Source organism: Pomacea canaliculata, linkage group LG3 (genome assembly GCF_003073045.1).
Source record: "Pomacea canaliculata isolate SZHN2017 linkage group LG3, ASM307304v1, whole genome shotgun sequence".
In the NCBI taxonomy this organism is placed as follows: domain Eukaryota; kingdom Metazoa; phylum Mollusca; class Gastropoda; order Architaenioglossa; family Ampullariidae; genus Pomacea; species Pomacea canaliculata.
This window is the reverse complement of record NC_037592.1, coordinates 36,622,028-36,649,301: the sequence shown is the minus strand read 5'-3', so window position 1 is coordinate 36,649,301 and position 27,274 is coordinate 36,622,028. Positions and strand designations below refer to the sequence as shown.

General features: G+C 42.2%; 1 protein-coding gene across 2 annotated transcripts; it reads right to left on the bottom strand.

The window, feature by feature from the left end:
• Nucleotides 1-27,274, bottom strand: LOC112560097 (putative methyltransferase NSUN7). 2 transcript variants are annotated; one of them, XM_025231680.1, is made up of 13 exons: nt 27,143-27,274; nt 24,613-24,728; nt 18,976-19,884; nt 14,677-14,735; nt 8,745-9,028; nt 8,105-8,300; nt 7,639-7,852; nt 6,975-7,118; nt 6,545-6,646; nt 6,133-6,386; nt 3,875-4,207; nt 1,665-1,693; nt 1-483 (listed from the first exon to the last, which is right to left on the bottom strand). In XM_025231680.1, exons 3-12 carry the CDS (start codon nt 19,274-19,276, stop codon nt 1,673-1,675), a joined length of 1,908 nt encoding a protein of 635 aa, XP_025087465.1. In that variant the 5' UTR covers nt 19,277-19,884; nt 24,613-24,728; nt 27,143-27,274; the 3' UTR covers nt 1-483; nt 1,665-1,672. The 2 variants fall into 2 exon arrangements, with proteins under 2 accessions (XP_025087465.1, XP_025087464.1); XM_025231679.1 differs by lacking the exons at nt 1-483; nt 1,665-1,693 and having other exon boundaries at nt 1,700-4,207.

The following is a 27,274-nucleotide window of genomic DNA, read 5'->3' as shown; positions in this document are numbered from 1 at the left end:
TAATAAAAATAAACTGTAATATACAAGTGTACAGTAGTTTCAAGAAGCTATATGTACACACCAATTATATATGTGAGTATCAGTGTGCTTAACTTGTTTGCTACATAGTGAGAATACTTCGCTATTTTGAGTGCTTTGTCCTTGGGCTACAATACTTGATATATATATATAATACATCAACATATATAATACTAATTTATTTTATAGGGTGTAAAAATGACTTCTATGCAGAATAACAGACAGTAGGTAAAGGCGACTGACTGCTGTATTCTGGGTGGCAAGAGCTAAAGTTTATCTGTAGTTTTGTTCTAGTATACCTTTCCAAGCAGGCAGTGCCTAACGTTCATCATTACACTGTGGCGAACATACACCTGTATCTTAATACTACGATGAGTACTGGAACAACAGCAGACCTTGGTTATGACAGATATGGAGTTCAAAGATGATATAAATACATATGATGTGGTACAGCAAAACAAGAACCTGTTAAAAACAAGAGTGAAAAGACAGTAAAGTTAAAATGTCATGTATCAAATGACATTATGCATGCAACCATACTTATTTGAAATTAAAGAATTTTATATATGCTTCTTTTAACTTTATTGCATACTTAGTTTAATCACTTAGCAATAATAATCTGCAACAGTATAGCTTTGGTATCAACAAATGGAAAATAATGAGACATATATTAAAACTCTATTAAGACATCTCTTGCATTGTACTTTATACAGTCCTTGTAAATTAAATGAAACTTGGGTATGCACACACACACACACACATGCAGATGGATGCATGCTTTATGTTATTGCACCTCATTTGGTTCAATCTGCCAGTCTAAAATGTATAGAATCATAAACTAAACACAGCACTATTAATCCTTTCAAATATCATACAGTTTGGACTTTGATTTTAATTTTACTGGAAATAAATGCAAAAATGCTACCATGCAACACTATAGTGATACAATCAAAGCAAGGCCGTCTTCTTGCTTATCTTTTATGATTCCAGTGATTTCCTATGGTTGAGGCATTCATAACATCAAACATTTTTCACTAGATGAAGATCTATATATAAAAGCTCTTTCTAGGTATATTTGACATCTATCAACTTTCGTCACAAATGTCTGATGTACTTTTATTTTGCGTAGGTATAGATATTTCTTCTGGGACTTTTTTATTTCTGCTGCTTTTTTTCTGCTCAAAGTGACAACTGGTAAACCATTACAATCAGTGATTAAAGGACAGATCTCTTAACTTTTATGTATTGCAGATCTGTTTACAGACATTTTATTGCAACAAACTTTCTAATAAGGTGATAAAAGAATATGCTGAAAATATCTAAGAAAAATATTCCACTACTGTTTTAGGGGGGTTGATTTGCTTAAATTGTGATGGTGATAAATTTGACATTCACATGCTCTACACATGCAAATAATGGCAACTGCAAAAGGTGCAGAAAAAAACATGCCAAAATCTTCATTCAAAGAAGTTATACTTTATACACTTTGCACAGTTTCTGGCACAGCTGAAAAAAATCTTCATTATATCTGTCAAATATCTAAAAATGGAAAAATACATTTTTCAACATGTGAAGAGTGAAAAGTCAAAATGTGCAAAATTTTGAGAATCTGCTTAAAAAAAAAAACAAACAGTTCTTACTCTCACCTTGTAGGTCATGATTTTTCTTTTCGATGCTTGTAACATAAAAAATAGTTTAGTTATAAGCCTTGTTTTTCAGCTAATATATTGAACACAGAAAGATAAGGTGCACATAGTCATATGAAGGACATCACATAAAGTCTTCTAAAAACACAGTTTTTTTTTTATTTTAACAGGTGTGTTTGAAAAACCATGGATGTTTGCATGTCAATACACATACATCCAAAACAATGAAACGGAAGGAGAGCTAAACTTTACAAAAATGGCTGAAACTTGCAAATGCCCATAAGAATGTAAGGCCAGTCCTTGTCAAATATGCTAAGGTCAGTCCCCGTAGCTGATTGTACACATTGCTCTTTTATCACATAATGCTTGTGGCCAGCAAGATTTAATTTTTTGTGAAGATCACATAAATACATAACATCATTTGCCTAAAATCTTTCCTAACCAAACGTGAACAAACATTTGTATATGATGGTCAAATAAAAACAAATTTAAAACTTGGTAAAATATTCCTCCACTTTTCTCTGGTTAAGAAGGACAATAAAAATATATAAGTAAATGTAGGTGCAAGCAAGTCAATGTCATCAAGCATAAGTGTGATCAGTGAAAACATCACAAATTACAAAAGAATCTTTATTTGCATTTCATAAATTCTTCATGCTGTGAATGGGGTGGGGAGATGCAATGATTTTTAACTCCTTCCCTGCTATGGCCATATTTTTCTTTGAAAGAAGTCTTGACTTATTGAAAAGAAACATTTAATAAGAGAATACTAAAGTGCTCAACTGCAGCTGTACATCTACAATTTTCTTTTCCCATAAAGAGAAACTAAACACTTAAATACACTAAAAACTAGCATTAATTAAAGGTGTTTCAGATTTTTTAAAATTTAATGACAACTATTCCACATATTTGTATATTTCAAATACAGAACATGGTTTTGATCTGCAGCTTTACCTCTTAATTTATTATTATTCTGTTTTGTCAATTTCATGTTAAAAAAAGACAGGTTTGAAAGTGTAGATATTTTGACGGTTATGAAAATCATACAATCAAAAAAACACATTCCAAATGTCAAACAGTCTCTACCAGTGTGCATTACATGGGCCATATTTTCATCCCTATTTCCCCAATACCCCAAAAAAGCACCATATCGGTCAGCCACTTGAAAATACCTAGTGAGGTAGAAGCTTTACATTTTGCCTAAATGGCAACTAAGGTTATATTATAGCAACACTGCTGACATTGTTTGCACACGCAGAAAAGTGTTCCTAAGTTGAAATCTAAACCAACTTTTCAGGGAAGTGCTGACAAGTGCTTAACTGTTACCCCTTTTAATATGTTCAGTGGTATTATATGTTTTACTTTACTTTTTCAGGATCACCTTGAAATTCCCCAGCTTTGTTAAAAACACTTTTCACTCATAACATGATTTATATTTTCTGCATCATTGGAACTAACATCAGAACATATTTATTTGAATCAGTGTCTTGATCAGACCTATAAAGCAAAGAATTTCATACAACATAAAAAGGTTCACAAGAGCTTTGCTGCAATACATTGTCCCACAGTTGTCTGGAACTGACCTACTATTGTTACACAATCATGATAATAATACTCAGAACTTTTTCTTCATTTATATTGACTAATCTACAGCTGTACACTGAATCTTTATGTATAAATTTGTCTCACCATCTTGACTTTTAAAGAAAAAAGATAGCCATGCCTCAATGCACTTCTAGTTTTCATGCAGGGGGATTGGGGTTGTGGTGAGAAAAAGAAAAGGTGTGACAAAATGGTTTAGTTGCTGCTGTGCAAGAGAATAGTGTTTCAAGATGTGCACTCTACTTGGGACATCTTTCAAAGTGTAGAGGAAAAGCTTTGATACTCAGTAAGTGACAACACTTACTGCCACATTGTTTCTCTGTTTTCATTTTAATTGACTACACCTGTTCACCCTGTTGTTTTCCTCTCCTTTCTATATTTTCCTTACATTTTTTTCTATAAGCAGTCCTTCACTTAGCACCTTTAACATGGCGTTCATACATTTCTTTACGGAAGAGAACAGGAAAGAAATGCCCAATGAAATGACTGCTACAAAGGTACCATTTAGGATCCATGCAGTGACGAGGATTTGGACACAAGACAGTGTGAACAAGGGACCCGGTGCAAACACTTGGAATTCATCTGAAAGGTGCAGGGTGCTTCACTACCTTGAGGTGCTCTGGTAAGTGGTCTTTGGTTTCTTTGGAGGAGCTTGCATGGCTAAGGTGGGTGGCTGGAGGAACTCTTTGACGTGAAGGCTTGGCACTGGATGGACAGGATGTCGCTTGGGGCAGGGAGGCTGTTTGGGACTTGTTTCTTTTCTTAGAAGGCTTAATGTGGTTCCTGCGAGGTGGGACAGAAGAATGTGACTCCTCTCCCTTTGAGGAATCATTCTCACTCTCCAGCTTGATTGACTGACTTTGGCTGGTTCGAAGTTTTGAGTTCTTGCTGATGAGTCCTTTTGCTCTTGCACGTGCTACTATATCTGATGCTGACTGAGGCTGTAGAAATAACATGCATAAACAAAGGATAAAGTGTTTTAATTGCAGGTTTTTCTATGTATTACAAAACAGTATAACAATCAGGACAATAAATACCAAATATTTGATCTAATAACCAAGTACCCGTTTTTGTGACACAATTAAAATTGACTCTAGGACACCAAAGTGTAATGCATAGTTGTTCTTACGTTCACGTGAAGCTGGTGCAAACTTGCAAAATTCTTATCTCACTTCATTTGACAAAAGGGTGGACGCCACCATCGAGACTGTGTTAAGCTAGTGTTATTTTTCCATGAATATAAATCTTGATTATGGATGCTCCACTATAGTTTAGTTGATTTCTTGTTACTCCTCAAGAAGCACAGGGCCAAAACAACACCTCACCAGCGGACAGCCCTCTCCTCAGTTGGGCCCATGTGGTTCTGACGTCCTTTGTCTCGCTCTCTACTGTTCTTTTCCAAGTCTGCTTTGGTCTCCCAGCTCTCCTCTTCCCCTGAGGGTTACAGTCAAGTGCCTGCCTGGCAATGGTGCTTGTTGGTTTGTGCAGGGTGTGTCCTATCCAGCCCCATTGGGGCTAGTCTTGTCTAGTGGCATTCTGGTTGGTTCTTTTCCACAGGCTGCTGTTGGAGATCTTTTCAGGCCATCTTATTCCCAGAATATTTTGAAGGCATCAGTTGGCAAAGGTCTGGAGCTTGTTGTTGATGGTGTTTGTCACTCTCCAGGTTTCAGAAGCATACAGTAGGACTGCTTTCGCATTGGTGTTGAAGATGCAAGTCTTACTGCAGAAGGATAATGCTTGGGAGTTCCAGATTTGGCGTAGGCTGTTAAAAGCATGCCTGGCCTTGCTGATGCAGCTTTTGATGTCATCCTCTGCTCCACCATCCTTGTTGACAATGCTCCTCAGATACACAAAGTTGTCTGTAACCAAGATGTTCTCTCCTTGAAGTTGGATTGGGAGTTCCTGCTTGTCGTTGATTCTCATCACTTCAGTCTTCTTTCTATAGACCTTTAAGCCCCAGTCTTCTCTGCTTCCTCTGGTAGCTTTGGTGGAGGAAAAAGAAGACTTCTACAGCTCCTTGCAGTCTATGCAGTCACACCAAGAAGAGATCTGAAAATCATTAGGGGATTAAATGCCAAAGTGGGAGATGTTAACACCAACAGGGAACTCATCATGGGGAGACATGGCGTTGCCATCAGCTGCATTTGTTGGTGCATAGCACTGGGTGATGGGGATCTTCCTTCCTTTAGTGTTGAATCTTGCTGACATGAGCTGTGGTGAGACTGGTTCCAGGCCATCAGCACCTTTCTTGACATCAGCAGTGCTACTCCCTGGGTATGATCGTGGTCCAGGATTTTGTGGCCAGAGTAAATAATGGTTTCTTCTGATGTTAGTCTGGTCTAGCCACTTCCATTCCATCTGGTTTTGCATAACCGCTTGCCACTTGAGCTGATTTGCCACTTTCATAGAGGGTTCTGATGTTCAAGGTCCCTATCCTGGTTCTTGCCTTGGTCATCAAAGGATGAGTCAGCAAGTTGGCTTCCCCAAGGCGTTCACCAGCACACGTCATACACTTTCTTAGAGAGGAATCTTCCCAACAAGGTCCCTGTTGTGGTAATTAAATAGTTTTAGCCCAAAGCAAAACCCCCAACCTGGAGGGCCAGGTATAAATATAAATATTTTAGTCTGGCCTCTACCCTGACAGACCTGTTTGGCTTAATTAGATCTGCCAGGAGCACAAGGCTCCTGCCAAAATAGCTCTGTGGATTGACAAGGCTCACAAGCCACCACACCACTACAAGGTAAGTTGCATCAATTGGTGATGGATGCTCCACTATGACAAGTGTTTATTTTGTTTTACACGAATCTCTGAATTTTGTTGGCCTTATTGTAATTGACAGAAAGATAGAAAGAAGCTTGTACTTACCTCCCTCGCAATGGCTACCAAGAAACAGCCATTCGTCATTGAGCTAGGAGGAAACTTGATATATTTGCCAATAATTCCCTTTTGATTAGTTATGTCATCACCCAAAAAAGGAATAACAGGTGGGATGACCTTCCATGGCATCTTTTTCTGGATCTGTACCATGTTGACAAACTCCAGAGCCTTCTCAACCACCACCTCATTCTCTTCCTGATGCACGGAGCGCGTTAAGTAGACTACAGCCTGGATCTTGGGCACTTCCAAACATACAACATAGAACCTAATGAGAGGTTTGGTAGGTGCCGTTTGCTTTTTGTGCATAGCTCTGGTCTTAAAGAGTTAGCAAGTGTTATGGTACAGACAGATTTATTTGGAATATTTTCTTTGCTGAGCCGCTGTAAATTACAATACTCACAACGGAGGGTGTGCCGCAACTGGTTGGTGTGTTTGGTCATCAGGTGACTGAGATGATTTGAATCTTGCTCAACACTTGTTATGTGCTTCAGGATCTTAAGATCTGCATGCGCATGCACACACACACATACAAGTGAATTGGAAGAATCTGAACAATACATCTGCTGTGTTGTGGACAAGGTTACAACAATGATATTAATAAAAACTCAGCTCATTGCATGGTCTATAGTCTGAATGTGCAAATGTATATATAGATGCTTGTGAGCTTTTCATGTGTCACACAATGTAGCAGGAGTCTTTCAACATTGCTTGTAAGCATTCATCTTTTTCTGGATCTGTATTAACTGACATGCATATGTATAGCATGCATGGTGACATATTAATGGATGCATTCGCCTGCTGTGAAAATTAAAGAATATCTATATACATACCTTCACCTTCAGTAACAATAAATGACACTGCATTGTTAATTGCAGACTTTGTACAGTCAGCAATCACCACGGCCACACGAGCATTCTTCAGCCGTACATCATCTAGTTCCAGCTCTGTAATGTCTTGTGGAATAATCTTTACAGCTAATATAGAGAAGAGGAAACATTAAATTGTAGGATATCAAACAATACAACAAATTTTTTACTAGCATTAGCCAAAGAAAGAGTAACAGCACAATTTTTAATTTTTTTCATTTCTTCTGAAGATATCCCACAGTCAGGTTTCCATGGAAACAAATTAGAAAGTAAATGTGTGAAAGAATCAATAGGTTTATGTGAGGTATATGATGCTGCATAATGCTTCATATAAGTATTAAAGCCACTTCAGTATGCATCACACTTTTGATGGAAGACATTTAATGAAAACAATGTATTTTCTTCCAAACGGCAGCTTAAAAACTTAAAATTATTGTTTAGTTATTTCACTTTGGTATATACTTAAGACTGGCAAAATATCACAAGATGTAGAGTGGTCCTTTCAATGAATCTCAAGAAAAGTTATTAATAGAGATAAGGATATATACGGACTGCATAGTGCTAGCTGGGGGATTTTCTTTTCTCCCAAGAGTAAAGCTTGTGCAAGACAAGTGGAAGATCTGAATACCTTTGGAAGCACCCAAAAAGTCTAAGTTGTCCTGCATGGTCGTTTGGGTGCTGGAACTAGCACCACCGACTGCAATGATAAATCCCTCTTGATCGTGTATTAGAGATACCAAATGTGCTACCACCAAGCCTGTACCAGGATTTGTGATTATGACGTCATGATTTTCCAACAGCAGGGGCAAAACTGAGTGAGCAGCCATACATGTTGATTTGTCCTGCCATGAAGGAGCACATAAGGACATTAGGCATGGGTATTTTCCATTACAATCAACCAACCACCCCACTAACCAACAGAAGTATTTAGTTACAGTGCATGTACAAATAATTGCTTTGTAATGTTCAAACTTTGAGCAGAAAAAAGCAGATTTTGTAAATTACCTCTATGTGGAAACACTAAGCAAGATACAAAATACTTCTGAAAGTGAGCAATATATTTGAAAGTCCCACATATTTTGCATGACACCAACCTGTCTCACAAGGAATCCTTCTGTCACAAGATCATGCTCTTGAAGTAGTAAGGAACAGTCCACGGAGAACACCAATGTGTCACTGCAGTTTGGATCGACAAAGAATGTTTTTCCTTCAAACAGTTCCCCATCCTCAGGTATATACGTTAATTGCCTGAAGCCCTCATCTTTGAGTTGTTCCAACAGCTCAGCAGCACTGTTAAAACAAAATAGTGTAACTATGTTACTTGAATGTTGCAATAATTCTCAAATATACTTTTAATCCAATTGATCTTTTCTTTTGACATAATGTCATGTTTTCTCAACTTTTTATATTTCAGAGTTTCTTGCTCAACCATGGAGTAAATGTTTGACAGTAAATATTTGAATGAACTGTAAAGAGTGAAACACCTGAGATGTCAATGATCTAAAAGGTTAACCAATACCTTAATTTTGGGTTTAGTCTTTGCTTTTAGAAAATTCTTTTTCCACAAGATGATGTCTAACACATATGCATACAAACATGCAGTCGCATGCACACTTAAACTAAAAAAAAAACCAACGTATAAAGCCCTCAAAATAATACTGAGTCTGACACAACTATAGTCATTAACACACAAATGTAGATAAACTAAAGCAGCAGCTTGAGTTACAGACTCACTTTATCTTGAGCTGGTTGACCCAGGCATAGACAGGTATTGGTTTCTGCGAGGAACTCTTGGCACGCACAATATCTGGAAGAAGGTACTCGATGGATGGTGCAGAGGCCTTGATGCGCCTACGAGCTAGTGTGGCATTGAGCTTGGTCTTCATTCCCAGGATGGCATTCTCAATCTGCACAACTGCTGGATCTAAAGTCTCATCCCCAACAGGAACACGTGGCTGAAATTTGCGTGACTGGAAGTCCCACAGCACTACCATGACCAAGGCTGAGTCATCTTGCAGCTTAGAAGATGCAACACAACAAGGGTCATCCAATCAGCATGAGAATGAACATCTAAACAGTGAAGATAATAATAATAAATGCAAAATTTGTAAAGTGCATACTCACACTCCTAAGGAGTATACTCTTAGCGCTTAAGAACAAGAACGAAACATGGACAGCATATGAGGGACAGGAAAACAAACAACATATGAACTATAAAAGAATAAACAACCGTACTAAACGAAAAATAAAATCAAATACAGAAAACACAAAGAGGAACCAAATAACAAGAACAAGAGCTTGAGAGTAACACGATATTGCAAAAGGAAGGGTGTGAAAAAGGACTAACATTATGGGAAAGGTTGCTAGGAGAAATGTTTACACAAGAGGTGCGTTTTCAGTGCATCTTTAAAGGATTCAATAGTTGGTAGATGGAGCTGACACAACTTGCCAGTCACCAAGGAGATATGACTCAAGATGGATAAACCAGCCAGCTATATAGACGTGAGTGAACAACACAGGGAAATTGAAAAGGCATCTGAGCTAGAAATTTACAAAGCATAGCATGAGATGAGGGTAGATAAATGTTATCATATGAGGGTTGCTTAAGCCTATGAAGAAACTCCCCCCACCACCTGGCCGCTGCGGACAGAAATGGGTACCTGCCCAGGTTTATCTGGAAAGGTAAAAGCAACAAAAGGTGAGGAGTTCCACTTAACACTCGCCTTGTCTACATACAATGAGGTATGCGTTCACTGAGCTTATGGTGACTAGCCTAGGAGACTTTACCTTTCATATAAAGCAAAGCATAGAGAGGAAGTTTATAGTTTTGCCCAACTTTCTTTTTTTCTCCAAAAAATATCATGCCAGTTTCGTAGGTGTGTGCAAAAAATGTTCCCAACAAATGTGCGCAAGGTTCGAATGGCAAGCAATTTGTGAAACATGAACAACATCGATCGCTCCTTCGAGTGCTTTCACGCGCCCTGGGGAAATATAACTGCCGCCGTCTGCTCTCCCCCAACAACCTCAACCTACCCCCTACTCTCGCTCTTTCTCACACACCCACGCACACACTATCTCTCACAAATTAAATGTCCAAGATTTGAAACCGTTACTTCCTACACGCAAGATGGAATCGCCATTAAGAGTTGAAAGTCTCAAAGATATCATCTCAACAGATGTTTAAACGTCTAGTGTCATGCTGACAAACGGAGCACTTCTACAAAGTTAGGGATGAAATTACACAAATGTGCTGTATATATATATTATCTCAACAGACGATGGAAGCAGCAGTCAAGATGAAATAATGATGTGAAAAAGGGGAACACATCGGGCATACTATCTAAAGACGTGGAAGAATTTTTCTGGTTTTGTTTTTCTACAGTCTCTGGGTTACGTGCTGGACGTCAGCTGTTTGCCAGTAAATGGCTGGACACAGTGGGGTAGACGTCAATGGGTGTGCTCTGCGCTGTAAATGGCTGGACACACTGGGGTAGAGTAGATTTCCATGGGCGTGCTCTGTGCTGCTCTTGTATGATGCAGGCTTCGGCGAGTCTGACACCTTCCGATTATATTCTCTTTAATTCACCCTATCTACCCCTCCTCCCGCCCTAACCATCCCACATGACAATCCCTCCCTCTCTCTGGTGGCGAGGGGAGAGGGAAGATGAACGAGCAGGGTCATGTTGAGCCCGGACAGTGACACTTGTGTCAACTTCATTTTTATTTTAAAGTAGGAGATGCTTGTTTAGCATCCAGCACCAACCTGGCACCGGAAGTAAGGAAATATCTATCAGTAGATGTCAATGTTGTTGTCATCAGCTGAACATCTGGGAGGAAAAGCCTTTGCTGTTGAGGTTGAGAGGGAGAAGTGCTTCCATCAAAAGGGGATGTAGCGGGGTGAGGTGGGGGAGGGAATAAGAACCTGGGGTATATGAGGAAAAAGATGAAAAGGCTGCGGGTGTACCGTGATGCCACAGGTGTTGGTTGTTGCTGTAGGTGGAATTCTTCATTGCCTGAATGGGTACCTGACCGCTTAAAAAGGGCAGCGATGGAGAGGAGATGGACATGGCTGTCAAAATAAAGCCAGTACCTCACTCCCCAACTACGGAAAGATAATGGAACCACCTTGGCTTTGGCGTTATCTACATCCAGCATGAGGCTTACAGGGGATTGAGACCTTCAGACAACGATCTCTCCTGACATCTCGGGAAACTATAGAACGCCCACGTCCACAGTCTGGGTGCGACGAGTCTAATCGCTGGTTTCTAAACCCTCACCCTGACCTCCACACCGTGCGGCACCACCAACGTCACGCAACTGGATCGGAGTGTCCAGTTTAGGGGATGATGAGGGGGGGGGGGAATTGTTGTCAGGGGATGGTGGACAAGGCGCCGTGTGGCGAGGCGAAATGCGAGCCACTGGCCCCTTACCACTCCGCGTCCACAAAAGGGGCGACTGTTTTTTAAAAAATAATTTTTGCTTTGGAGTGGGTCTGGCGACTCACGTTACCGCCACGATTCCGGTCGCTCTCGATGAGCCGATATCGATAATGCAAGATTTTCGATCATTCCCTTCCCCCTCCCCTCCCCTAATTCCCTCCCCGTATTCAGCGTCAGGTGCGACATTTATGACGCAGGGTCTTCCATCATTCCTCTTGTTTGTGCTGCAGTCAAACGGTTCCTTTCACGAGACTTGCTAATGCACCGAGAGACACCGTGAGACCTCACGCACGCGTGCACCTCACTTCATGCCAAAGCGCTAGCGGATGAGCAAACATGCCAAAACACAATGCCAAGTAATGTGGTGCCAACACTTCATGCTGTCTGATGGCCGTGCATGCAAAAAACGCGATGCCTGTCAACAACGAGGGTTTTGTGGCACACGAACATAAATATCAGCTTTTTTTTTCTTGACCCCGTCGACAGATTTTAGGTCTTAATATTGCCCCCATTTTCAACATTTCTCTTTCTTTGATGAAAAAAAAAGTCCCCATGCATGCGTTCCAGTTGTAAATGTTAGACTGGCTTTGCTTATTCGGGGTTTTGCAATCTGCTTTTAGCGAGTTCATTACTACAAACGCCCACAAAGTCGATCTTTTAACAAGATCACCAGCTCAGCATGTGCTAAAACAATAAAGCGACATCAATTATCCAAATGAAGAAACAAACCATTGTTGAACGTCTCTTTTCGTTTGTTTTGCAATAAAACGAAGCCACGGAAGTTGACAATCGATAACCTTCTCTTCAAGACGTCTGGGACTAATGGGTGGATATCCGGCAGACCGCAAACAATTGAGGAAGAAATAAAAGACACATAAAAAAAAACCAGACCAATATGACTGGCTGATAAAAAAGACGGCTGTAAGCAAAATATATTGTATTTTAACACAAAAGTCACTGAACTCTCTCCACACTTAAAAAAAAACCTTCACTTCACAAAATGAAAACAAAAATACAGGATAACTCTAAATTTTAAAGATTTGTCCAGTTCTTCGGCAACCGCCATGGTACCGTTATTTAAAACTCATTCCTTTTGTTCCGCACGACTGAGATGAACTCGATCAGTACATTTTTTATGTGAGAGAGTTATTTCTGTACATTGTGATGTTTGTAGGTTTCTGAAGAGCATAAAAAAGGGGGTTGGGGTGGGCGGGGTTATTTCTCACACCTTGATAAACAGAACATTTTTCCTCCGCGCAGTCATTTGAAAATCATGTTGCACCCGGTTGCGCCTTGCTGCATGCAGGTCTTAGGAGAGGCCGCCTTGTGTTAAACTGCGTCCTACTCCTTCATCGCCACCCTGAAGGAGGATACTTAAGCTTTTGTCTTCAAACATTCATGTGGCGCCTATCAATCTTTCACAGATAATCGCCCTGAGGGGTTTAAAGGTGTACATCCGCCTCTAGTGACAGGTCATATAAGACCAGCGGCAGTCGATGAGCTGCAGTACATGACAGGCACCTTAAACCGCCAAATGGCACCCTGAAGTTTGGGTGGCGTGTTGTGGAAGTAATGGGGACTGTAGGTAGGTTCGGGCATGCATTAAAGTTTTTCAGTCGAGTCAAATTAACATTAGGGCAGTGAAGGTGAAAATCGACGAGCGTTCTGAAGGAACGCATATACATTTTCTCCGCAGGAAGGATAATAAAATAAAGGTTAATGCCTCAAGGGACAAGTGCAGCTAACATCCATTCGTTTCTGACAATACATCGTTGTGTGGGGGTGTGGATGTGTGCGTGCGTGTGTGAGTGAGTGCGGGCAAGTACCAAGTCGACAAGGCTGGGATAGAAGGAAGACAAAGAAAGCGATAGTTCCAACCCTCTCTGTCGTAAAGGAGGTATTCTCCACCATAAAAGCTTCCCAACAGCCGTCAGAGAAGACATGCGCAGGTTGAAAAATCGAGAAGCATAGATTTTATGTCATAAAGCTTGTGGTGCATGGCCTTCGTCTGTTAAACTGTAAATTCCTTTCTGGAAGCTTAGAGTGAGGCTCTACACTTCGTTTTCTCTCGCTCATTCACTGTGGCAATATCCTGTCTCATCGCCCTTTTTTTTCTCTAGCATGTACTTGCTACAGATTTTTAATAGCTTCGGTTTGGAAATTTGCTTTGTATGACCTGGCAAGTTCACGTCATTATATCACCGATAAGTTGCCAGGTAGACAAGGTATCCTTCTCTCAGCAGCGTCATGAAGAGGCGAATGGTGCCAGAATGTCGTCTTCTGATGATGTAGTTATTTCTGCCGTACTTTGTAAGTTTATAATAATATAATATAAATGCCGCTTCATAATGAAATATAATAATGATGTCATAATACAGTACTGCCCAGAAATGGAAACAGTAGAGAAGTTAGGTCAACGCGGGTGGGAACCGTGAGAGTAGCTAGTGTATCGCTAAAAATGTTGATGTGGAAAGCAAACATCTTCAGTAATTAAGCATCAGCGGATAGGGAAAAAAAATGAATACACCAGAAGTCATCCAGAAGAATATTCAATTTCGACTCCATACTTATTGAACCTTCTAAAATGTCACCACAACTCTTGGACAATGAATTCTCAGTTATTAATGCCACAGGTTATATAGATGCAAACAAGAACTTTTGCTGTCGTGAGACATGCAATAATATGTTGAAAGTATATATTATTCACCCCTAAAATAAAACCGATTTCAAAGCAGAAAGGTGGGTCAACGCGTGTTCAGTTCGTGACCTCTGACCTCTGACACCTGAACCATGCACACAAGCGTGACGTCACCACGCAAAAGTAGTTCCAGACACGATACGCTTGGTACTGACAATCTCTCTAGTACGCAAACAGCGAGCAAGAATGATGATAAGAGAAGGAGATAGTCACTGGGCCTGCAGTGCTGTCGTAACTGAGGCTATCGTCACGACCTGTGCAACCGCTGGTTTTCTTGTGGCTGGAGTCCACTTACCATCTTTGTTAACCTCATTATCGAGGGATCATCATCTCTGTTTACGATACTCACTGTACATAAAGCCAGCCGAGGGGTGAGATCCAAGGTTGAAAGAAAAGTAAAATTTACATTTCTACAGAGGGATTTGATATGCCCTGCTTCAGGCAAGGACGGGGGAGACATGATCGTTCGGATGTCACAGTCCAATGGTGTCACAGTTTTTGTCCCTGCAGAATGTCTGAAAGCGCTTACCTCAGGGTGATGTGCAAAGAACATGCTGTCTTCAAGGACATCCTCGAACACGCCTTGAACTGCAACCACACGAGAACAGAACACCGTCAAAAAACGTCACACTGTCAAGAAAAGCACATAAGAAAGTCACAAAACAGCACATAGTAAAAAAATTGCAGTTATAAACAACACATAGTCAAGAACGTTGCATCGTCAAGAACACCACATAGCTAAGAACGTCACACAAGAACAGAGCAAAATATCACACCGTCAAGAACATTACACATTATTCCCCTTTCCCCATCTCGCTATGTGACGTAACTCTAGCTTTGCCAGAGAAATTCAGAAGAGAGTTCTTAAACGCGCGTTCTTCTCAGACGTTTTTGTGAAGTGCCCTCGCAGCTCGCAGCTCGTTTATCGTAAAATTTATGAACACTTATCGTTAGAGGGAGATTTACCAAGTCATGCAACTGACCTTAGCCTTTGTAATCGACGTAATCCTAAATTTAGCTTCTATCCCTCACTCCCCCCCCTCCTGTCCTTTCCTAATGACAACCAAAGAAAAAGAAAGAAGCAAAACAAAATAAAAAATCAAACAAACAAAAAGCGCGACATCTGTTTCTCTCATGTTGAGAACGTCAGAAAGACGTAATCACGTATTTTCAGCAAAAGCGAGAACAGTCGCTGGTTGCCTTGGAGGAACAGGTAACCCAAACTGACGACTGATGATAAAGCACTGTAAACATTTAGCAGCATGCTGTGACAAAGTCTGTGAAGGGACAAAATAGCTTCTTAATAAAACTCGCACAGTGACGCAAAATCCTGATATCATTAATGCAAATAATTTTGTCTCATAAAGAATGTCTGTAATTTTCTGCAATTTCAATTTTCCTTTATGGCCGAGGTTGGAGCAAATTGTGCAAGCAGATCGATTCTCTAAACGTCATTGTTGTACTCTCTCTTCTTTTCTTCTCTCTCTCTGGCACACATACGTGCTTGCCCTCATACACACATACACACGCTCAATCGCTCCCTCTCTCACGCTTATAAACACGCAAACAAGCAAGCGCGCACACACACACACACACAAACACACACACACCAAATATGCACGCGACTGTGGCACATGAACGCAAACCGTAATCCTCTCCCCCGACATTCTCCCCCAGGAGGACCTAAGACTCTAGGAAAGAGCGGTTGCCAACCACTTAATAACCTCCGCCATGACGGGTCAATGATTCCGCTCGCCAGCTACGTTCTGAAATCACACGGCTAATCCCCTCCGATACCCTGTTTGTCAGCACGACTCACAAAGTGCGTGCAGCTATGACGTCCATCGCAGACCCACCATCACCACAGCACCAGCACCAGCACCAATGGCGCCAGAACTCTCAACCTCGCAACCTGCGGCTACACTTACCTTTCACCTTATTACCTTTTACCCCACTACAAAACAGAACCACGACCACGGCTATCCTCTTCATCTCCTACTCACACGCCACCTCCTCCTCCTTATCATCATCATTATCATCAACACCCCTAGTGGCTTTTTGACATCTAGTGGTGACAGAGTCCCTTTAGGCTGAATCTGCTTTAATATGACTGCCACCCAGACATCCCTTTTCCTTCTTCCCCTCTACCCGTTTGTCCTATTTGATGGCCAGTCGCCGCCAGTATAAAAGGAGTGGGGGCAGGGGAGAGACTGGCAACACTGAATACACGAGGGAGAACTGAGACGTCAACTGCAGAACATCGAGGTCATCAGCAATCCTTCCACCCGCTGGTTTTCCTCGCCATCATCAAGCCTCCCATCGCTCTACCCGCATAGACGTTTGGCACACATCTTTGAAGCCTTCTCTACCGTCAGTCGCTTTCTCGTCTTCTACAAATGAAATGCAAGTTTTTATATTTTGTGTGCTAACACCACTGTGTCTTCCGAACACCTCAAAATATTTTCGCTGTTTGTTCAACTGTGTGTCGAGGTTTGGTGCCAGGCGTGCAATCCGTTCCTGTCGATCTCGCTGAGGCTTTGTTGTCCTAGCGCTTGAGTGCAGACTACATAGTAATCAGTTCTTAAATCTTGTTCTTAAATTCGGGCCAAAGCACAACGCATAACGCATGAAGTGAAAACAGAGTGGAGTTGATCAAATCACTCACCAGGAGCTCATCAACCTGTTCATCCTGGGTTTTTTTGTTTGTTTGTTTGGTTTTTTTTTTTTTTTTGCGTCTGTCTTTTGTATTATCTGCACGCTCTAATGTTGATTCGCTTTGCTGTGAAGGGACGATTTCCTGTACAAACACCAGTTTGTGCTAATGAACAAGAAATTATTATCTTCATTAACGCTGCGCGGAGATCGATACGCTCGTTACGTCAGAGAAAAGAGCGAGATGTGACGACGAGGGACGCCAAATAATAACAACAGGAAGAAAAGATTCATGGAAGGGTGGATAACAGTGGGGTGGAGTAGTTTGATGTATTAGAGAACTACCCGTCTGGCTTCTTGAAGCATCCTGAATACCAGGACGGAAATGGCCCCAACATGAAATCTTTTGGTCCTGTTCCAGAGAACTTTCCGTGGAGGTTTATGATTATCTAAGTGTCATGGGTATGTGGAGATTTATGATAACTATCTATCTGTGATGTAAGTGTAGCGGGTACAACCAGCCTCCCTCGATCGCTTCCTTGATCTACGGCAGATAGGTTGGTGCGAAATCTCAAAATGGTGGCGAGGAGTCTGACTAGCTGGTGGCGATAAGGTCGGCTACACTCGTTTGCGTGTAAGCACAGTGGTTACTGTCGGCTGCCTTTTCACCTGCCACTGTGAGATCTGCTAATCTATCATTCATCCTTCTCCACACCTTCTGTTTCTGGTCCTGGAAGCAGACCAGATCTTTTGCTTCCTTGTAACTCTCTTCCTTCTCTCTCTCTCTCTGTGCCCGTTGTTATACTCGCTCACTTGTTCTCTCACAGTGCGACAGGCAAGACAGACTTATGAATACCTCATTGAGAGAGAGAGAAAGATAAGGAGGGTGCGAGACAAAATTTTCAGTAACTGTTTCCCCACCTTGTACTTTCACCGAAATCATGACGGCATTGTGTACAAAAAGTAATAATCATTAAACCTGTTGACGTGTCTTGGTGAGCTTTGTTCAGAAGCTGAAAGGAAACAATTAGGTGCAATAAAGAGCTGAATAACCCCCAACCCCCAACCCCCTCATTAGCAATACTTTTCTGCATAACCAACAACGTTCCACCTATATCCTACTCTACGACAAATTGTCATTTTTAACAAAAACGATCCACTCTTCCGACTCCAAGCGGCTGATGAACACGGCTGCAGGTTTTGCAAAGTCACCCCAGCGACAGGGACAACAAACATTCGAACCTACTGTCTGCAGACTTTCCCGGGTGTAGGTTGGCGGTGTCTGTAGTACGGAAATTCAATGAAGTAAATGAAACGAATTACAATTAGCGCCGAGCAACCAACCAACACACACATACACACACAAACACACCGCTGCTACAAGCAATTTATGATGGTCAGCAGGCACAACCACCTACCCTCCTCACGTGTGACGTCATACAGACCAGACTCCCTTCCTTCAGTACTAGGTGGAAACACTTCAGTCAATCCATTAATCAGTGAGTCGGATCACGCAATAAATTTACAGATAAAATCAGACAACAGCACTCCAGGCATATATTGAGAATAGATTCGATAAAGTATTCATCATTATATTTCCCAGGTGAGTGATAATAGGATGTGAAATACACGTGCCACTGAAAACGCATCTCTTCCGTGAACATTACTCTTAACACCCTCTCCCATAATGCTTGTCGTTTTTCACACCCTTTCTTTTGGAATATCATGCTACTCTCAGCTTTTGTTCTTGTTATTTGGTTCCTCTTTGTGTTTTCTGTATTTGATTTTATTCTTTGTTTAGTACGTTTGTTGATTCGTTTATAGTTCATATGTTATTTGTTTGTTTTCCTGTCCCTATTATGCTGTCCATGTTTCGCTCTTGTTCTTAAGCGCGAAGAGCATGCTCCTTAGGAGTGTGAGTATGCGCTCTACTAATTTTGCAATTATTATTATTATTTTCGTTTTATTTTTATATCATGTTGATTCAGTTAATTTGGCCAGCGTAAATTAAGGAAGTTATAAATAATTTATCAAAACCATTTTTGTCAGTTTTTTGTTCTTTATTTTATAGATTCTGATAATTAAGTGTGCTAAGTAAAATATACTGCGATAACAAACAAGATGTTGGCATAAAGGTCTACTCACAGATCCGTAAACTAAACACAGAAGTACTTACATTTGAGAGTAGCGAAAGCCAGTTCGTAGGTCAGCTTCTTCTCTGTGGTGTCGGTGAAGTCCATGGGAGGGACAGGTCGGGAAGCAGGCTCCTTCACGCTGACCAGCTTCCTCCGCACGGGGGAACTATGGTCGCTGTCACTGTTGTGACGCAGCGAGGCAAAGATCTGCGCCGCCCTCTGGAACATACGGTGCGTGTAGATGCACGGCTCCTTGCGGAAAAACTCCGAGGCCACGGACGAGTCGCTGGTGAAGCTTTCCAGCATGGTCGTCGAGGTCGAGGATCCCGACGAGGTGTTCATCTTGGAAGCTTTTTCCCCTTGTCCACTGCCTCCGGCCAACTCCTCCCGGCTTCTCCGCTCAGAGGGACCTGCGGCGAAGTCGCCGTGGAGGCCGCTCGCCCCCTTTGTGGGGGAGAGGAAGTGACGTGATTGGATGCGGATGAAAGCGCGACGTGCTCCTCGGCGTGTGCCTGCTGCTGCTGTTGCTGCTGCTGGTGTTGGTGGTGCCACTGCGACGCCAGGACCGCTTTGGTCGGGTTGCTAAGGTTTTCTGCCGTGGGAGGCATGGTGCTCGCACGTTTGAGGGCCCTTTCAGAGCCAGAGGCGGCGGCGGCGGCAGCAAAGGTAGTGTCGCCCGACTCCTGGCTGCTCTGTCCTGCTGTGCTGGACTGCTGGCTGGCTGGCCGCCCCTCGGCGGCGGTGGAGGTGCCTGGGCTGGGGACAAACACACACGCACGGTCTGGGGGTGGGCTGGCAATTTTGCTGAGACTCTTCACTTTTGGACAAGTCAAGTCGTAGACTCTCCTAAGACAAGGCCTGGCGCAAATGGCGTCTGTAGTCGAGTTCCGAGAGCTGCGGGTGTGCGATTAATTACAGCACTCTCACCTTTCGCTCATCCGTGCGCTTCTCTGAAATTGAGGAGTTTACCATTTTTAAGAGCAAACATTTCTTTTACCTAACTAGTTTAGCTGCGGCTGTTACAGATAGCGTCCACGCCGACAGATTCAAAGGCAGACACCCACGTCCACCCACTTATACATACATCCAACCTTACATAAAAAATTACATATTACTCACACCTACACAAAACACACTGTACACATGTAGTAACTATATACACATACTCTATGAATACACTGCACATAAATACACCTACTTTCACACGCTAATGCAAACAATTTAAGCGTATTTTGCACTGAGCGCCAGACATGACTTTGACAAGAAATCCGGATGACTAGAGTAAACTAACATACCTGATTTCAAACACAGCCTCACGTTCTAAGCACAAGAAATCAGCACGAGTAGAGTAGACTTGGTAGAACCGATCTCACACATAGTCACACCTGGCTTTAGCCAGAAAACGTCGCTACGTAGACTAACAGAGTTGCAGGAGCATCCCACAGTGTCCTCGCGCGAGCGCCTCACCCTGACTCTCAACTCTTTGCTGAAACTGCTTGAGGTGTGACCCTTACGTGGTCTAGAGGCGGGAAGTCAGGTTTCTGAACGATACAGGCTACGCCCAAGAAATTGCTCGTGTTTACGTTCACTTGACCTGTTTTATTTTGTTTTCCTCTCTCCGCTCCTCAGGCACCGCCGTGGTAAAAGCAAACGGGACTGAAAGCAGACAAAGGCTGACTGCCGACAAAGAAGACTTATTGATTGGTGTGGTTCCACTTCAGTTGCCGTTACTTCTCAGGTGTACAGCCAGTGTACTACCGCGGCAAACCGTGGCTTTTAGCTACGTGTCAGGTATTGGCTGAACTTCTGGTCCTTCTGGAGGTACTCTAATCCGTTGCTTTTGTGGAGGTGCTGAGAAACTTGTTCAGTTAACCGAGACTATGTAGTCGTTTTTACAAACAATATATATATATAAGTTGTTTGGAACTACTTTAGTCTGACAAGTATAAACTTTACGGTTATTTTCGTCAACAGGATTATTTTCCTCACTCTCTTTGCACTCGGTCACCTTCTTTAACTAGTTTCAATCAGCAATGTGTCTCTTGCGCCGGTCGTATTCATGAAAAACATTTACTCAGTTTGTTCCATAAGGTGGGAAAATCAGTTATCCGCAGTTAGCGGCTAAAATCCTGTGGTCAAGAACCCAGGGTACTGGATAGCAGCCGGTAATTTCTCAGAGAAGCAGCTGCATCTAGTGTAGACTAAATATAGCAGAAATCGTGATTATTTAAACAGAAATGAATACTGAATGTTTCTTGACCTCATTAATAAGATGGACACTTGAGACATAATAGTGCAGAACTGTTTGAAATATATAGTTTTTTTACTGAATTCATAATCTTAAACATAAACAAGTAGACAACATAAAAAGCCAAACTGAAGACTGCAGTCGACATGATGCCCTTCAGTTTCTTTCTCGCTGTTTATCATGTTTCTGAATGAAAATAAATATTTTATCATCTAATACAAGGAACGTCATTTAATTAGAATGAATAAATTTGATTTTCCTCAGCTTCTTGCTTCCTTTATCGAGTTAAAAAAAATGTTTCTCTTGTTAGTTGTAGGTTTCCATCATTATTCTTTGACCCAAATACACGCAATTGATACCTGTTGGTAAGTGTGTGGTCGTGGCTTTATGTAGGTGCCTTGACTCCGTCTTTGTTGGTGGGAAAAAGTGTTCTATAAATAAACATGATGATGATGATGATGAAGATTGATGATGATGATGATGATGATGTAAGAGCAATATCAGAAGTAGAGAGTAATTCCAAAACCTTAAACAAATAACTGGCTAAAATAAAGTCTACAAAAGTTCAAAAGTTGCACAGTATATAATGCAGATAAAACTGAGCTGAATAATAATTAATAAAAAAACACACACAAAGAATACGGCAATCCGTGATAGGTGATGGGGGAAATCTGAGAAAAAGTTGAATTAAAGGGTATCCTTTATTTCAGGGATTTTCAACAGCTGTGCTTTGGCAACAGGCGGATGCGGAACTGCGAGCTGGCGACACGATATTTTTCTACCCGTTCTGCCCGATACATGTTCTGTCTCGTCATGCCGACACCTGTCGCCGAATACCTGTCCGCAGCAACAAAAGACAAACCACCTCTCACCGTCGGTCAACTCAAGTTTTCCCCTTCGGCACCGCGACCTGTCTCTTGACGTCTGTCGCTGGCCTCCGGCTCCTTTCAAACTGATCGCAGGCGTCTCAAGGCAATACTTATTGACGAAGCTATTAAGACAGTTTTAGTATATTTTCTCTCAGGGCGTGTAATCTACTCCAGGGCCACCTAATTCACTTGACGGTCTTGACGTTGAGGCGACTTGGGCCACTCCTTTGCAAGACCGCTTTTGCTTTTGCCTTAGCGGCGGTTTGCTCCATGCTTTTTTTTTTTTAAAGAAGAAAATTGTGCAATGACAGCGACCTAACAACAGCCAACAAAGGGAAAGTGGTTTATCAATCTCGTCTGATCGAAGTCCATCAAATTTACACGCGCGGATAATGGCGCCGGTCGGCTAGGATTTCAAGGGAGACAAGAGAAGGTCTTCGTCGAGTTGTTCCCTCTTGCTCGGCGGGTCCTCCTCCACGTCAGGTTAGGTTCGATGACGTGGCCTTATTCCATAACCACCCTGACCTCTCCAGCCTCTGCTTCCCCTTCAGTAGATGGAAAAAAGCGCGCAACGTAGTCGGTACATGTACTTGCTTCTAGGCAGATGGCGTTCGAAATGGAAGCTATTCACTAAGGCACTGACACCATGACCTTTCCCTCACACACGCACACAGAGACAGAGCTATCCGGAAACAGAAAGTTTGTCAAAAAATGAATGACTGTCAAAACTGAACAACTGCTGGTCATCAGTCACCACACCTTCGTTAATACAGATGTTTTTGTTTGTTTGACTATTTTCAACCCGTTTCCTGTTTCCCTCGCGACACTATTTGTCCCAAGCTATGCCTATCCATCGGGTGTAGTATCTTTTGAGACTGAAACAGGACTGAATCATTTTCAATGTGAGGCTAATGCTGCAAATTCCCTGAACTAGAGATCTAGCAATAAATAAATAAAGAAAAGAAAAAGAAAAGGAAAAGCGCAGTCGATAAAAAGTTGTACAGTCCTAGCCACACAACGACCACGAAGACTGGGTCTTCGTGATGGCGGTTTGGAGAAGGTGGTACAATCCACCTGGCCATACAGCCTTCTAATCTTTGTTTCCATCGATTATTGGAAAGTGACTGGAAAAACTGAAGGTTTGAATGAACCCACTGACAAGTGGCGACAGCCGTTCACGACGTAGAAATCAAAGGAGTGGGCGATAGAACGATAACAGAATGGAAAAAAAGAACGAGGAACAAGAGAGTAAGCGGTGGGGGAAGAAAACGCGATTTAAATGTCTGTCTGCAGGAGTGAATCAGATTTAAATATTTAATTATGCTTCCTTACAGTTCACCGCATAGGTCTATTGAGCGTCGGTGGCCAGGTGCCAACAGGGAGCAAGGTGCCGAAGGTGCACCTGACCAGAGGTGTGTGCGGGTTACGGGCACTCTGACCCCATCCGCCTCCACCCACCCCTCCTTCCGCGCCTAGGATGCTTCACAAAGGTTTTTAACGCTTTGAACTAAATGTGCACTCCTAAGGCGCAAAGACTAGAAAATTGTAGAACGCGGCCCTCGAAGCACCCTTCCTCCTTCATCCAAATATGCAGAAGCATCTCCTCCCCCTTCCCTTCCTTGGCAACACACTCGACCCGTACTGTCTTGTCTCCCGCGCCTCTCAGCTGCCTGGTGCCCTGCCTCTCCTATTCTGTCTCCACCTCACCTTTCATATTCCAAATTTCGTCTTCACCTCACTTCTCTTTGCCGTCTCCATCTCACCTTTCATATCTAACTGCTGTCTCCACCTCACCTTTCTTATCATGATATTTTTAACAGCGTTTTAGACTGACGTTTTCTGTGATACTTCGTAGGTGCCGCTGGCGCGCTCATACAAAATACATTAACAAAGCTGATGAAGATGGAGTCACGCAGAGGAACACGACAAGCATTTCATGTTGATCGATATACGACTTTACAGAGGGCGGCAAAATAGTTTGTTAACTTCCAAGGGACAAAGAGGAGCACACCAGAACAATTAGCCGACAACAGGAGGGCTTGTGGATCTGATTGTGAAGGTTCTGCTTATTTTCTTTGGTTTTTTTTTAATGTTATGAGTCAAAAGCAAAAGCCATCTGCAGTCCTGGGAACACTTGGGCAGCGGTTTCCCTACCAAACCCTCTTAAACCGAGTTTCATGTTTGATGTTTCCACATTGTTTGGATTTACTTTAGTAAGTATTATCTGACTATGTGATCTCATGGTTTCACTTTCAGCTCAGCACTTGCCTTACTGGTCAAGATGCTGACTCACACAATCACGTATCTATTACATTATGTAGCCACAAAGAACAAGTCGCAGACAAACAAGTCAGGTGAACGCAAAGTAACAACAACAACAACAACAACAACAACAACAACAACAACAAGCATTTTCGCCTTTAAGCGTGTCAGTCCAAAACCGTACTTTAGTTCTAAAGTAACAAAGTTGTATAATTTAGAAACAACTACCCTTTACCCTTATTACACAATACCTGTCATTATTCTAACAAGTAATCAAATCTATCTGCATCTAGTCTTACCTTTCACAACAAAAGATAAGTGGCTCCTCTTTCTCTCTCTCTCATTACCGGGTGGCCTCCTCTTCAAGACTCCCGGCCACACACTTAAGAAACCATAGACGTCTGTGCTCCTGGCGCTAAAAGACATAACAGTCACAACAAGACAGTAGTGACACCTTTCTCCGGGTACAGAGCAGACGGCTTCGGGTACTGACCGCTCTCAGCGCCGCCCCCCTCGCGCTCAACTCACGCACGCACGCAGACACACCCACACGTGCATACACACGTCTGATAGTCACCGGGTGCGCAATGTCCTTGTTTACCACATTCTTCATTCAGCTGGCTCTACCACCCATTGTTAGCGTGGCACACGTCATTTTAAAGCCAGCTAGGGCTGAAAGGGAAATCAGTCCCCTATTGACGCCCGCCTTCTACTGTTTGATTTTCCCGACTGGGCGAGCCCTAATTGAATCGGGAGGGCAGCTCAATCGTATCCAAAATATCCTTTGTGATAGACACACAACCGGCAGTCTCCAATGAACGAAGGCCTGGGTAAAACTATCGGGGGCCCACCTGGGGTAGTCCCACCTTTTCAGCTCCATATCACAGGTCGTGCCCGCAGGTTATTTGCTGCAAGGAAGCGGACAGAACCATATCTTTGACAGGGTGAAAATTAAGCACAATGCGTCATACAAGATTCCGGCGTCGAAAAACAAGTTATTTTTTTCTTGCAATGCTCATATTTACAAAAGAAAAGAAGAATCAAGAATGTATACAATGTGACTCATATGTTTGGGCTATGCCTATTTAGGAAACTGCCAAACAGTGATGTTTGCTTCACACGAGGCCTGATACAGTCTGCTTCAAAACGTATTGTCGTTAGGATGTGATTAGGTCCATAAACTCGCAAAACTGTTTTTTTTTTTTAAGCCACTGGGTTGAGTCCAGTGCAGGACATTACCTCCCAAAATGTGTGAATGATTCCCCCCTTTCCCTCCTTCCTCGAGATAGAGATAAAAACATACAAATATCTCCAAGCACCTCAGAGGTCAAATCCGTGATGTCACAAATGTTCATTTAACATGTTCCCGCCCGGCGCTCCCATTTACAGACGCCGTGACAACGTAATTCTATTCATGTACAATTGTTCATATAAGTGTTTGTAGAAAACTCGGCAATATTCACCGAGATTTTGAGAAATAGATAACTTCAGTTATTTGAAAAATATTTTGTTAGACCTTTACTCCGTGTTCTTCCCATTTAGTGCTGTGGGGAGTACAGAAAATAGTTATTCACCTACATCCAAACAGCCAAGAACGAAATATAGCTAGGTCTGTCCTCTGGTGCTGAACGGTCTCTCTTTGACTTGAAAACAAGTGTAAAGTCAAATACCATGACATGATTTTGACATGAAAGGGTCAAAAGTTTAAGAGAATAATAAGTTTCTGTGCAAATGTTTTGGCACTTGAAACACTTCACTGATCCCACAGACAGGAATCGGGTGAACTAGTAATTGGAGTTGAATAATGAAAATAAATATCCCATAGGAATAAATTAGTTTCTATGCAAATGTTTTAGCACTCTAAACACTTCACACATCTCACAGAAATAAAACGTGTCGTTTGTTTGAGTCGTGTTCAGTTGACAACCGGCTGTCATGGCTACCTTGATCTATGTCATGGATGTCGTAACCGCTCCTACTGTCTGGGACCTTTATATTTTTCAGAGTGCTAACTGCGGTATTCGAAATTCCATCGCGTTTACTATTCATAGGTAAGCAAAATGTATAAACGCACACACACACACACTCTCTCACACACACACATCCTGCTCATGTACTTAAAAATCCTGCCAGCTCCGCACAGCACAACACCAATAATATGTGAGTCCAGCTACAATAACAAAATCTTCCATTATTCAAAGTACCGAGATAACCTCTCTCTACCACCTCGACCCATCTGCCCTGCTTCCTGCTCCTGTCATGACGTTCAATACTTCAATGAAAATGAAGCCGACGTTTCAGTGTCGGTTATAAAAAGATCCAGGATCTATACTGGAGTTATCGTTCATGCCGATACGTATTTCTGTACTTGATGCGGGTTTTTATACCAAGTGGCATCGAAGTTTAAAGCTGTCAAGCTGTTTTCAAAACGTCTATAAAACAGACATCAGCAATTACTATTAGGTCATAAACACTAAATAATTATCAATCACTTCTTCCGGCATTTTGCAGACGGTCACCTTGAATTGTCTGCCCTCTGCTGTCGACGTGGCACGTTATAAAAATCTTATTCTGAGCTGACTTGACCAAAATTAGCAAAAGCCAAACTGCACCCAGGAAAATTATATTGCATTTATCCGAGAACGACAACAAATAGCTTCGTTCTGATCAATTCTCAGGTCATGTAGGGGGAAAGGGGAGGGATCGGCAAACGCGCCGAGAAAGTTACACATTCAAAATGTCGTTGATCTTGTCGGCTGCTGCAAATGTCAGACTGACTAATGTTTCTGCTTCATTTGATTCCTTGGCATGCTCTGGGATTTTACATACCTTGTCAGTCTTGTGGATTGATATTACGGCTTACTGATATCACGCACGCCTCTTGTGAAATTGTTTTTTTGGCAACCAAAGCTGCCGTTCCTCACTCGCGTCGACGGAGATGCAGTTGCCATGTGACGTGAT